This window comes from Geotrypetes seraphini, chromosome 2, assembly GCF_902459505.1.
Source record: "Geotrypetes seraphini chromosome 2, aGeoSer1.1, whole genome shotgun sequence".
Lineage (NCBI taxonomy): Eukaryota > Metazoa > Chordata > Amphibia > Gymnophiona > Dermophiidae > Geotrypetes > Geotrypetes seraphini.
The window spans coordinates 472695819-472710289 of NC_047085.1; the positions used below are offsets into that span (position 1 = coordinate 472695819).

The 14471-nt window shown below is 45.3% G+C and overlaps 1 protein-coding gene across 2 annotated transcripts in view; it reads left to right on the plus strand.

The window, feature by feature from the left end:
• RHEB (Ras homolog, mTORC1 binding) overlaps positions 1 to 14471 on the plus strand; it is a 90329-nt gene that overhangs the window by 18690 nt on the left and 57168 nt on the right. For both annotated transcript variants that reach the window (XM_033931685.1, XM_033931686.1), the window contains exons 2-4: positions 3715 to 3786; positions 4524 to 4591; positions 12689 to 12771. In XM_033931685.1, the coding sequence (XP_033787576.1) occupies positions 3715 to 3786; positions 4524 to 4591; positions 12689 to 12771 (223 nt within the window). The remainder of the gene's footprint in view (positions 1 to 3714; positions 3787 to 4523; positions 4592 to 12688; positions 12772 to 14471) is intronic.

Here is a 14471-nt window from a genome sequence, read left to right on the forward strand (position 1 = left end):
AGTATACATGACATAACGATACAAACTTGAAAACAATGGGTAAGATGAGGTATAGAAATACATTTTAATATAATAGAGACATTTAAGGATAAAAACAATGGGGAAGGTAGGTGAATTTAAAATGATTAAAAAAGTTAAAATATAAAAATTAATTAATCGCTGAAAGCATCTTTAAAAAGAAATCCTTTAAGATTACTCTTAAATTTATCTAAAATTCTTTCTTCTCTCAAATAAATCGGCAAAAGAGTTCCAGGCTAGAGGGGCTGTAACAGAAAAAATGGTCTGTCGTCGTGTGCCTAGAACTTTTAATGATGGGACAACTAATAAGTGTTGATCAGTTGATCGTAATACTCTTGAAGTTTTATAGGGAATTAAGAATTTATAATTAAAAGCTGGAGTCTTTGATGTTATTGATTTAAAGGTAAGCAGGTTTAATTTATATATAATTCGATGTGCAACTGGCAACCAATGAGCTTTCCGGAGTAATGGTGTAACATGATCATATTTCTTAGCGTTTTCAATCGGTTTAATCGAGGTATTTTGAACGATCTGCAGGCGCTTGATTTCTTTTTGTGCTATTCCGTTAAATAGGGCATTACAATAGTCTATCTTTGAAATTACTAAAGAATGTATCAAAATATTCAAAGATTTTGGACAAAGAAATTTTTTCATTGAACGTATTTGGCGGAGACTGTAGAAAGTAGATTTCACGACTTGACTGATATGATCATGATACGTTAGTTTATCATCTAAAATTACACCGAGAATTCTAATTCTACGAATGATTTTCAGAGAAATACCTTTGATAGTAATTGGATTAATAAGAGTGGGAGTATCTTTCCAAGGGAATAGTAAAACATTTGTTTTATCAATGTTTAGGGCAAGTCTATTTGTTTCCAACCAGTGATGGATCTGGTTGAGTTTGGAGTTAATATGTGCTATTTCAGTAGAATTATTAGGATCCAAAGAGTGTAAAAGTTGTATATCATCCGCATATGCGAATACTGTAAAATCTATGGATTGACAGAGAGTCATGAGAGGTGCAAGAAAGATATTAAATAAAAGAGGAGAGAGGATAGAACCTTGTGGAATTCCATATGGCACTGAAATACCTTCTGAGGTGGTATTATTAAACTTAACTGTAGAACAATGATTGTCAAAGTAAGAATGGAACCAAGTAAGTACCTGATCGGAGATGCCAATAGATTTGAGTCTATTAAGCAAAAGAGCGTGATCAATGGTGTCGAAAGCTGATGAAAGGTCGATTGATATCAGAAGGACAGATGAGTGATGGTCAAGGTAATATAATATGGCAGAGGTCAGGCTCAGCTGATGAAACCTCCTTTTGAGCCGATTGATAAGTCTCTTCTTAAGTTTCTCACTTGGAAGGTGGTCTTTTTACTTGCGCTCACGTCGGCTCGTCGGATTAGTGAGCTTCAGGCTTTGGTTGTGGACCCGCCCTTTACTGTGTTCCATCATGACAAGGTGGTTCTTTGCACCCATCCTAAATTTCTACCTAAGGTTGTGTCTGATTTCCACCTCAATCAGTCTATTGTTCTTCCGGTGTTCTTCCCGAAGCCCCGCTCTCATCCTGGAGAGGCGGCGCTTCACATGCTTGACTGTAAGAGGGCGTTGGTTTTTTATCTCCAACGTACCAAGTCTCATCGGAAGGTTCCTCAATTGTTTTTGTCCTTTGATCCTAATCGGTTGGGACATCCTGTTTCCAAGCGCACCTTGTCCAACTGGTTGGCTGCTTGTATTTCTTTTTGCTATGCTCAGGCTGGTCTCACGCTCCATGGTCGAGTCACGGGGCATAAGGTCAGAGCTATGGCAGCTTCTGTTGCTTTCCTCCGGTCTACTCCTGTGGAGGACATATGTAAAGCTGCCACTTGGTCTTCGGTTCATACGTTCACCTCCCACTACTGTCTGGACACTTTGTCCAGAAGCGACGGCCGGTTTGGCCAGTCGATGTTACGTAACCTGTTTTCCTAAATTGCCATCCTCCCACCTGCCCTTTTTTGGTTGGCTTGGAGGTCACCCACATGTGAGAATATCATGCCTGCTTGTCCCGGGATAAAGCACAGTTACTTACCGTAACAGGTGTTATCCAGGGACAGCAGGCATATATTCTCACAACCCACCCTCCTCCCCGGGGATGGCTTCTTTGCTGGTTATGGAACTGAGGACCACGAGGTGGGGATGCGCCCTCTAGTGGGCAAGAAGGCATGCACATGCGTGGTGCAGTGTAGCAAACTTGAAACTTCAATCAAGTTTGCTTGAAAAGCTGTCCGCGCTGGGGCTTCGTAGATGACGTCACCCACATGTGAGAATATATGCCTGCTGTCCCTGGATAACACCTGTTACGGTAAGTAACTGTGCTTTATCTGCCTCAAAACACTTGATTTTGTTTAAAAACAGGTGTGATGGACTCCTTGGGCCAGGATACCGTGGATTCATGCCAAGTTTGTAGTGGCTGGCTGGCTGAGGATTGTCCGTATTTCATGTGCTGCTTGGCATGAGGGGGGTTATTAGTGCCCAATTGGTCCAAAGACCAGGGAAAAAGTCCAGAATTAACCAGGGAGCTCCTGAGTGTCCACAGGTGCCGTCTGGTTCGTGGTCAGGGGTTTCTCCTGAATTCATCAATATGATGTTTGAAACTTACATGATTAATAAGGGCTGCATGGAACCCTCAAGGATTGCAGCCCTGCTGGCACTGGGGTGTTCTCTCACTACCACCCCTCCCCCCACACTAGTGTCATGAGTAAGATGGGAAAGTTCAGTGAGGAAGACGGGGGCGAAATGGACTCTATTCAGTGCCTTTACTCTCCCATCACCCTTGGGACTCCTGGGTAAGTTGGGAATATGCAGGCGTGTTTGATGGCTAGAAGGGGGGGGGGGAGGCTGGGGAGTGCATGCTTGATGGGGAAGGAGGGTACTACTGAAGCAAAAGCTTGCTCAGGGCACCACATTCTTTTGAGCTGGCCCTGTATGTTAGCCTACCTGGAATACTCCCATCACTTCTCTTCTCCAGTTGGTTTGCATGACTTGCCCCATTTCTTCTACCTTAGATCAGGGGTGTCAAAGTCCCTCCTCGAGGGCCACAATCCAGTTGAGTTTTCAGGATTTCCTCAATGAATATGCATGAGATCTATTAGTATACAATGAACACAGTGCATGCAAATAGATCTCGTGCATATTCATTGGGGAAATCCTGAAAACCCGACTGGGTTGCGGCCCTCGAGGAGGGACTTTGACACCCCTACTTTAGATTGAGCCTTGCCTGCTGGTTTTTATTAATTTTTGTAATTTGGGTACTCTGAAGTGTTTTTCTGTTAATTTTATTGATTGCTCTTGTGTTCATTTGTGTTAATTTGGAAATTAAGCTTTTTAAAATCGATGTCCTGATCTAAAAAAAAAAGATCAAACTTCATAATTTTAGTCACTTGATAAGTGATTCTGGATAGATTCTGTACCAATGAAAATAATTTTTCATTTACGAAACAAATATAAAAATCTATCAAACTACACAAGTAATTGCAGTGTTGGCTTTGGTTAAATGAGAATTGGGATTTCTATGGCTGCATAATCTACCTTCTAATACTAGAGAAAATAAGAGTTAAAAAAATTCCTTACTTGATATATTAGTGATTCATTGTGGTGTACAGTCAGTTTGTATCTAAGTCTCTTTTTGTTTACCTTATCCACCTGTTTTAGGTAAATCTTCATTGACTATACAGTTTGTTGAAGGACAGTTTGTTGATTCGTATGACCCAACCATAGAAAACAGTAAGTAGTGTTTTACTATTGAGGCATGGTTTTCCTTAACGACTATTCTAGTGTAATACCATGTTTCCCTGAAAATAAGACGGTATCTTATTCATTTGGGGCCCAAAAAAAGGCACTAGGTGTTATTTTCGGGATATGCATATGATCATCTCTCCCTTCACCTCAGTTCTTCCTTTTTCCTTTCTCACCCCCACATGTGCAGCAGAAGTTTGCCCAGCTTCTATCCTTCCTTCCCTCTCATCCCTTAAGCACCCGCCACCGCGCTGCCGAACCCCTGCTGACCCTCTATCCTTCCCTCCCCCTCCAACCGTGAGTGAGCCCTACCTTGATCTGAAGCAGCATCGGGCCCGCAACATTCTAAACAGGCTGCTTGGCCTTGTCCGTCGGTGATTTCACTCTGCCGCATCATCAGTAACACGTCAGAGTGAAATCACCGACGGACAAGGCCAAGCAGCCTGTTTAGAGTGCTGCTGGCCCGATGCTGCTTCAGATCAAGGTAGAGCTCGCTTGCAGTCGGTGGGGAGGGAAGGATGGAGGGGTCAGCAGGGGTTCAGCTGCACGGGAAGGGGGGGGGAGTGTTGAAGAGTTGCCGGCGAATCCCAGGACTAGGGCTTATTTTTAGGGTAGGGCTTATTTTTGGGAAAACATGGTAGGTGTGTCATTCTGGACAGTAGAGTATTTTCCCCATGCTCATAGATCTAAGTGTAATAATCCTGTGTTTTGTTTTTTCTCTCCAGCTTTTACGAAATTGATCTCAGTAAATGGACAAGATTATCATCTTCAACTGGTAGATACGGCTGGGCAAGTAAGTAGAAATATGATAGCAGATAAGGCCAAATGTTCCATCCAGTCTCCCCATCCGCATCAGCATCCACTATCTCCTCATCTCCCTTTCTTGAATTCGGACACTGTCTCCACCACCTCTACTGGAGACTATTCTACACATCTACCACACTTTCTGTAAAAAAAAAAAAAAAAAAGTATTTCCTTCGATTACTCCTGAGCCTGTCACCTCTTAATTTCATTCCATACCTTATCATTCTGGAGCTTCCTTGAGAGAGACTCGCTTCATGCACATTTATGCTGCCTCTATCGTATATCCTCTCTGGCCTCTCCTCCAAAGGGAAGGGGGCTTTGCGGTTCAGACCGCTGCCGCGCTGGTGCTTCAGAGCATGAGGGAGTACAGGGAGAGTACCCCTGGACTGGAAAACAGCAAACGTCGTTCCTCTGCACAAAAAGGGTTGCAGAGCAGAGGCTGCGACCTACAGACCAGTGAGTCTCACATCAATAGTGTGTAAAATCATGGAAACTTTACTTAAAGGTAAATTAGACACGATATTGGATGAGGGGAATCTAAGGGATCCCTGTCAACATGGATTCACCAGAGGCAGGTCATGCCAATCCAATTTTATAAGCTTCTTTGATTGGGTGACAGGAAAGCTAGACTCAGGAGAGTCTCTGGACATAGTGTACTTGGATTTCAGTAAAGCTATCGACAGTGTCCCACACCGTAGACTATTAAACAAGATGAAATCGATGGGGTTGGGTGAGAAACTAACTGCATGGGTCAATGATTGGCTGAGTGGTAGACTTCAGAGGGTGGTGGTCAACGGCACCCTCTCTGAGACATCGGAGGTGACTAGCGGAGTACCGCAGGGCTCAGTCCTGGGACCATCCCTTTTCAACATATTTATAACTGACTTGACCCGGGGGCTTCAGGGTAAAGTAGCAATGTTCGCCGATGATGCCAAACTGTGAAACATAGTAAGTGAAAGCAACCTCAAGGACAGTATGACGCAGGATCTGATCATGTTGGAAAACTGGTCCTCAACATGGCAGCTGGGCTTCAACGCTAAAAAATGTAAAGTCATGTATCTCGGCAGCAGAAATCCATACAGAACATACTCCTTGAATGGAGAAACACTAGCTAGGACTTCAGAGGAACGGGACTTGGGGGTAATCATCAGTGCAGACATGAAGGCTGCCAAACAAGTAGAGAAGGCCTCATCTAAGGCAAGGCAAATGATGGGATGTATCAATAGAAGCTTCGTCAGCTGCAAACCTGAAGTTATAATGTCACTCTACAGAACCATGGTGAGACCTCATCTGGAATACTGTGTGCAATTCTGGAGGCCACATTACCGGAAAGATGTGCTTCGAGCTGAGTCGGTCCAGCGGATGGCCACTAGGATGGTCGCCGGACTCAAGGGTCTCCCATACGAAGAAAGACTGGGCAAACTGCAGCTCTACCCTAGTGGAGCGCAGGGAAAGGGGTGACATGATTGAGACGTTTAAGTACTTCACAGGTCGTGTCAAGGTGGAAAACGATATATTCTTTCCCAAGGGACCCTCGGTCACAAGGGGGCACCCGCTCAAACTCAGAGGAGGGAAATTTAGTGGTGACACCAGGAAGTATTTCTTCACAGAAAGGGTGGTAGATCACTGGAACAAACTACCAGTGCAGGTGATCAAGGCCACCAGCGTGCTCGACTTATAAGAAAAAATGGGACACCCACGTGGGATCCCTTCGAGGGTCGAGTTAAGGAACCAGGTCACTAGCACTCAGACTTAATGGGGTGGGTCAATAGAGTGGGCAGACTTGATGGGCTATGGCCCTTTTCTGCCGTCATCTTTCTATGTTCTATGAGGGGTGGGGGAAATTGAGATGTGTTAGACAAGATTTCTGACACACTCTCAATCAATCAGAAAAACAGTTGGCCGGCATGCTCCAATCCCCATGGATGCCAAATAACTTGTAAGTTTTATGGCGCTTATATTCCCTTCTTGGTTGAGCTGAGAATTTTTTTTAGCACCCCCTGGTACATTTCTGTACCATCTCTTTATATATGTTGGTTTCCCAGTCTGTGCTATGGCATCCTGAACCATTTTGTCCTAATGGTGAGCAAACTTAAGGGCCCCTTATAGAAAGCTAAATAGCATTTCCCAGCATGGCTACGTATTTATTTTTCAGTACTGTTGTGTGTAATTCTTTTAGTGTTATTGTACGTCTCTAATGGTGAAAGAACCATGGTGCATTGCTTGGGTTAATGAGCAGACTACTGTAGTAGTGCAATACTGTATATATTGTAATTTTTAGCACTGTGTGCAATTTTAACAGTGTTACTATACTTCTAATGGTGTTTAAAAGCATGGTGCATTGCATTGGTTGATGAGCAAATTAATTGCTTGCTGTGGTTGTGCAATATCATACATTTATTTTCTAGCACTGTTGTGTGCAATTTTGTTTAAGAATGTTACTTCTATAAGCAATACTACAAATAAAAAAAAAAAGTTAGCAACTTTCTAAATGTTCTACTATGGTTTTAAAATGCTGTCCCATGCAGGAACCTAACCCTATTTTCCCTATAGGATCCATTATTCACTTTATGTGGTTTTGGGCGCAAAATGTACTTCTGGAACCTAATTTCCTTGTTATCAACAGCAGATGAATCCAGAGACTAGTGGGATTACGTCTATCAACCAGCAGGTGGAGATAGAGAGAACCGAGTTGTCCTCGGCCTTCTTGGATGCACAGCCTCCTGGCCAACCAGTATTCTCTATCTCCCGCAGGCTGATGGATGTGTTCTTCACAGCTCCCGGCTTCTGCTTGTGGATTTCGGTCCAGGTCTGGATATTTCAAGATGAGGGTTGTCTGGCTTTAGGGGTTACACCTGGGCCCCCCCAGGTCCCTGCCTCACCCTCTTCTGGGATACACCTGTTCACCGCAAGTCCCTTTCTCTATTTGCCGTTGTGACTTGGTTACTTTTTTCCCACGTTAAAAAAAACAACAACAAAAAAAACAACCACGAAGTCACTTGTGAGGAGTACCAGTTTTCCACAGCGGTTTTCATCCTCAAGAGCTTGAGCTCCCTTGCTCCTGCCAGCATATGTTCCTGCTCCTTCGGTTGCCCTTCATTGTTGATGTCGGGTGAGTGTTTCTTTCCTTTCGCGGGGTCTGGTTTTCGGTGCGGTAGCGTTTTGGGCTCCTGCAGGTGCTGGCAAGGGGTTTGGTTGAGCAGTCTGATCCAGCTCCGCCATAATTCAGGCGCTCAGATGGGCTCTCTTCGCTCCACTATAGAGCTCCGGCGGGAGAGGTTTGTGGACTTTTTCCGCGTGGGTGAGCGGCGGCCGCTTTTTCCCTCAGGCGTTGGCAGCCATTTTGGTTTGCCTGCAAAGACCGCATGGAGCACGTTTGGTCCACTGTTCCCTGAGGTGTTCAGGCTGCTTTCCGATATAGTGTTCCTGCCGGGTTGCTGTGGCAGTTCACCTTTCTCGGCGTACTCGATGTGCAGTAGTCGGGACGCTGGATCAGGTGCTCTAGGTAGCCGACGGTCTTCAAGTCTTCTCTGCTGGTAGTTAGTCTTCGACACGCTGCAGTGGCGGTTGTGCCTATGTGCCCTGAACATGCCGCATAGTTTTCCTGTCATATAGCTGGTTTTCTTCCTCGGTGGGGAGTTGCTTCCGCTGTTTATACCCTCCCTGTATTTTTTTACCGGGATGGAAGTTAGATTTTGACTTTTATTATTCTTCACTAGTTTGAAAGCGAGGGTGATATATTTCCTTTCTCCTGTGGAGGTCAGGTGCCGTTTCCAAGTCTCTGTGTGTGGGTTCACCGGTGGCTGGGGATATTTCTTTGTGGGCATGGACTCCTGCGTGTTCTGCTCTTTTGCTGCTCCGCTGCACTCCTTTTCGGTGATGGGCTGTGGTGAGCCTGTGGCTGATTTTTTTTAATGGTAATGTGGCTATCATAGCAGGGACCTGCTATAATGCCGGTCTCATGGGAAGACCTTTGCCTGGTCTGGCCTTGGTTGGTCCGCTTTCTTTTGGTTTTGGCGGTTGAAGCTGGGGCTGATGGCAGTAAGTGGCCGAATTGTCCTGGCATGGGATGTGTTAGGGGTGCCATTTGGTGCCCGGGACCGCGGTGCCGTGTCTTTCCACTGAATCCATTGCGGTGCTCGGTTTGCTGGTTTGCCTTTTTCTGTTAACACGGTCAATGGGCCGGTTTCCACCTGTGGTTGCTATATTTCAGGGCTTTCTACCTAGCGCATCTCTGGCTGCTTCTGGGGACATGGTTATTTCACTGTCCTTGTGGTTGTTGGCAGGGCTGCTTTGTTCAAGTGCGGGGTATGTGGCTTCCTCTTACTGGCGCAACACTTGTCGCTTGACGTGGGCGAGGCTGCTTGTGCCTATGCTATGGGTTGGGCCTTCCCTTTGGTGTTTGTTGCTTGTGGCACTGTTAGGGGGGTCCTATGTTTTTTCCTCTTTTCTTTCAGTCGCATAGTCCTTGGGGACTTTGGTGGAAGCCTTTGTCCACATTTATTTGGGGCATGCTGAGGTCCTGTTTCTGCAGTTGCGCCCGCTTAGATTCTGTTTTACGTTGTGTGAGCTCGCATTTCATATCTATGGCTCTCGGCGCCTTGCCATATACTCTCCTCTTTAGTCTTTTTCACATGATTGACGGTGTCTCTCATTTGCCTATGAGCTTCTTCTTTATGTTTCCAGCCTATTTTCCTTTGGGTCTTGGGGTGGTGCATGAGATGTTCCTGTGTGCTGGTTTCATGTTCTCTATTTTCAGCATTTCACCCTTTCTCTGGAGGCTCCTATATGGACTTTTGGTTCTAGAGCCTTTTCAGGCTAGCCTATCAGCTTGGCACAACTATATCACGGCCTCCAGCTGTAGACATGCCAGTATACCGAAGTCGCCTAACTGAATGGGCGGTTGATCTGGCTGCCTGGCACAGGAGGGGTGACTCCGGGATGAGGCCAGACTCTGTCATCATGGGAGAGGGGACATTGAAGGTACCTGTTTCAGTGTATCCTCGTACGACTCTATGCCTCGTTTGCATGTTGCTCCAACGATTTCAACTTCCTTTGCCGGGCGCCGCTAGGCTTTGGGGTGTTCTGTCTCCCTCCTCTTCCTTACGATACAAAAAATAAATAAATAAATGAAATAAGATTTTCACTCCTGTCCTTTGGCAGTTTTCTAGAGGTCATTGTTCCCGTATAAAGGACACCGAGATTGTTTCTCTTCTCTCGCATTGTCACAGGCCTCGGTCTTTCTTTGATTCTGGCTAGTGGCATGTTCATGCATGATAGTCTGGCATTTTTTCACCTCTTGGGGTTTGGTTATTATCTCGGTATCTCTTTTCTCTCCTTCCCTTAGGGTTTGTTGCTTTGGTTGTGCCTAGCCTTCCCTTTTTTCCTGCGCTTGCGATTGTTTCTTTCTGGCTGACTTATTTCTCTGTTTGTGTGCCTGGGGCTTGAACGGCTGCAGTTTATGGCTGGTTTGTCTCCTAGCCAGTTCTTCAGCGGCCATGGGTGTTTCTCTACCCTGGTGCACATGTGGTGCAACGGGGACTTAGTGGTGAGCAGTGCACTTTTTAGCCTACTGTCTGGAAACCACTTTCCCGTTCCTCCTTTTCCTATGGGTAGAGTCTCCTGTGCCATACTAGGTATGGTACCTCCTTTCTCCCTTTTCTGATGCGAAGGGGTTTTTCTTGCGGATGAGTCTCCTGTGCCGCTCTTTTGGGGTAAGAAGGGGATTCTCTTTTTTGTCTCCTGTATTCCGTTTTAAGGATTCCTGCTGTGCCGGCTGGCGCTGGGATACCTGTTATGAGGGGTGCATGTCAGATTTGGCTTCTCCTGTCTTGTGGCTGGCTTGCACACCCTAGACCCAGTTGGTCGGGGAGGCGGTCACTCTGGATGTTACTCCATTCAGTGGCTGTAGCTATTTGTTTTGATCTATCTTGGGGATCTTCTTACTTTCTTAACCCTACTGGTCTGGTTTGCCATTATACTCTGTTTTTCAAATTTATTCCTCACATTAAATATGGGTTCATGCGTTTTGCTCGAGTTTTCTTCATTATTGCTTGAGGCCTGCCCTGGGGTGGACAGCATGCTCCTCTATGAGTTTTGTGATGGCTCTTTGGTGTGGGCACTCTCAGGTGGTCTGGCATATTGCTTGGGTCCGACTACGTTCTCTGTCTCTCTCCAGGGGCAGTCACCGCCATCACTGTCACTTTGGGCATCATTTGTGGGGCTTGTTGCAATCAACATGGGAATGGCCTGCATGGGTGCTGACGGCCACTGCAGGGGACAAAGTTGATCTTGTTCACTCTTCTACAGCAAGTGGCCTCTGTTTATTCTTTCCACGCCTTCCTGGTGGACTCATCTTTCTTTCTTCATTTTATGGATTTCTGGTCCGTGAGGCTGGCTGGGTCTAGCTGACTCTCCCTTTTCTCTGGGGTTTGGGTCGGTTGACCTTGGTATCCGCTTACCTGTTTCTCTTAACCTTGTTTTCTGTAGCCCATTCTGTGGTGAGGGCGGTTCTTCCGGACTTTCTCTTTACCTCTAGTTTGTCTCACTTGTTGGTTACCTCTGATGAGCGAGGTTTCTCTGTCTGCATGTGGTCCCTTCCTTGATGGGCTGTTTTTTTTGCAGCATAGCCCAGGTAGGTGGATTTTATTCTATACTCTCACAATGCATATGATCTAGTTAGTCTGTACGGCTCTCCTTGGACCTGTGTTTGTTTATCTCCAGTGGTTTCGACTATTCACGTTTCCCCTATGTCCCTCTGGCTTTCTTTGTGATTTCTGGAGTCTGACTTGGCGCCCTTCGGTGGGCCTCAGCTGCTAGAGGGGGGAGCCTGGCTTCATCCATGCCTCTTCTGTAGCTTTCTATGTGTGGGTGTGTGAGTCCTTTCCTCTCTTTGGTGAGGATTTCTTCTTTCGTGGTGCCGCAGTTTGACTTTTTTCAGAGGGCTCTTGGTTTACTACTTTGAGATGGCTCTACTTTGGGTTGTGACCCTTCTCTCTTTGTGTTTCCACACTGCATGCCCTACACCCTTGCAAGGGGACGGGGGTCTGTTATAGTGAGCTTTTTCATGAATGTCATGGCTTTCCGGTGGACTTGGGGCTTTGGGGGAATAGCGGATTCATTCATCCGTAGTTGTTTGGGAGTCCTTAAGTGTCACCTCAGTTTGGTACTCTACACTCCTTCTGTTCATAGTGGGTCTCAGCAGCTGTGGTTTCCTCAGCATTGTGCTATTAGCTCCTGTTTGTGCCTGCTCACATGTATTCTGAGCTTAACCCCTGACTGCTTGTGGAGTTTCTTTACTCTTTCCTTTTCTTGATCTTCTGCTGCAGATCGGGCATTGGAGGTGCGGTTTTCTCCATTTCTTGGTTGTTCTCTGTATATACACAGTGATGGTCTGGGTGTGGAGCTTCTTTTGCCAAGACCGTCGGTAGGTTGGCAGTGTTGTGGTGATGTTTGTTTCCCTCTCTACGTTAGGACTGCTTTGCTACATCCCACTAGTCTCTGGATTCATCTGCTGTTGATGACAAGGAAGGAAAAATTACGTTCTTACCTGTTAATTTTCTTTCCTTTAGTCACAGCAGATGAATCCAGATCCTCGCCCTGTTTCGGTATTCGTGACTCTGTGCATGGATTGGCACTTTTTTTTTGTGCTGGAGTTGCCTTTTGGGTTCTTTGAGTATTGGTTTTTTGTGTTTATGTGTGTGGGAAAGGAGTTTCTTATGGTTGAATTTTGTTTTTGGATGCTCTGTGATGACCTATCAGTATAGGCCATCACAGCCAGGAGGCTGTGCATCCAAGAAGGCTGAGGACAACTCAGTTCTCTATCTCCACCTGCTGGTTGATGGACGTAATCCCACTAGTCTCTGGATTCATCTGCTGTGACTAAAGGAAAGAAAATTAACAGGTAAGAACATAATTTTTCCTTCTATTTCCCATAGGCACAGCTTTCGTTATGTGTGATTTCAGACTTTTCCAGGAACCATACTACCACAAATAATGAGAACAGACTATACATGGTTGGAAAAATACATTGTATTTTTATCAAGTTTGAATTTTTACATTGTTTAATTTTTTTTTCCCCCATTAGGATGAATACTCCATATTTCCTCAGACATACTCCATAGATATTAATGGCTACATCCTTGTGTATTCTGTAACGTCGGTCAAAAGGTAAGCTATTAGATAAGTCTGCTTGATCACAAACATTGTGTGTTAAACATGGGCACGCTTTGAACTACTGAACTGATGAAGGTGAAGAACAGCACCTGCATATCCATTAGCTATCTATGAGTTTCCCATCTATTTGTATCCCTCGCTTTTTTTTTGTTGTTATGCTGCTTTTCTGCTTAATCAGGATGAATGCTATGCATTACAAGTCTTTCAGTTCGCAAGGCTTCAGTTAAATTTTCTTTCTTTTTTTTTACTTCAGTACCTTCACTTATTTTAAGGATAAGTATAAGGCATTTTTATTTTTTTTTTAAATGGAGATGGCATTTTACCCTCCATGACTAATTGAAAATAAAGGATTTAAGTAGTAGTTTGCTTGCAGATCTGATGGTCCTGCAAGACAATGTTTGGTGGGAAGGTACTGGCGTATACGTGGTATGGGTAGTCTCGGTTTTGAAAATTTTTTAAAGTGACAGTACTCTCTAATTCCATACTGGGCTCCGTGAATGGCGTCGCCCACGTGTGAGAATCAGGATATGAAGATCCTCGCAGCAATTCTGGCAGGCCGGCTAGCTCAGGTGGTCCCATCTCTGGTTCATGCTAATCAAATAGGATTTGTCCCTGGGCAGTTTGCCTCTTCCAATATCTTACAAGCCTTGGTAGTGCTCCAGGAGGGCAGGAGCAAAGCAGGTGACGATTTCCTGGCTAGCTTAGATGCTGAGAAGGCCTTTGACAAGGTGACCTGGCCTTATCTTTTTTGGGTAATACAACAGTTTGGCATTCTGGGCCCTTTCCACCAGTGGATTGTTAGCCTTTATACTGCTCCAGTGGCTCAACTGCTTATCAATAAATGCTGCACGGCCTCGTTTTCCTTATACCGAGGAACACAGCAGGGATGCCCCCTTTCCCTGCTTCTGTTTATTTTGTCCTTGGAGCCCCTGGCTCACAAAATTCGGTCTAACCCAGATATCGTGGGCATCCGGGTGGGCCCTGAGGAATGCAAAATGTCACTCTTCACTGATGATATGCTATTGTTTGTGAGCAATGTGCAGGAGACGATCCCTCGCTTGACTACTCTTATTGGGGAATTTGGGGCCTTCTCGGATCTCTGCATCAATTTTGGTAAATCTGAGGCCATGCCTGTTCTTTGTGTGTATCGCGCCATAGCCCGGATTTTCCATTTCGCTGGACAGGGGGGGAACTCAAGTATTTGGGCATTTTTCTTAATGCGGCTTGGACTAGTGTTTATCAACATAATATCTCTGGGGGGCGTGGCTTAGCGCGCACACAAAATGGACGTGTGATCGCGGCGCTCCTCTCAACCTGGCAACGGTCGGCAAAAAAAGTTTTCCCCTTTAAGCTGATTTCGGCGAAAAACAGAGAAAAGAAGAGCGGGAGCATGGCAAGCACCCGACAAAACAAAAATGAAACTGGTGGGTCGGCGAAAAGGCAGAAGCAGGATCAAATTACCCCGAGTAAGGTTCCGCTTCCTGCTGAAGAGTCGGATGTGCTGAGCAAAGCCGAAGTTATGGAGGAACTGAGACAAATTAAACAAATGCTTAAAGAGACTGTGAGTAATATGGCTGAAATGAAGGAAGAAATACTAAATATCCACAGACAAATGGAAATAAATAATAAAAGAACAACTGACTTAGAAGCTAAAATGGAGGTTTTAGAATGTGAAGGAAACGGATGTAAAAATG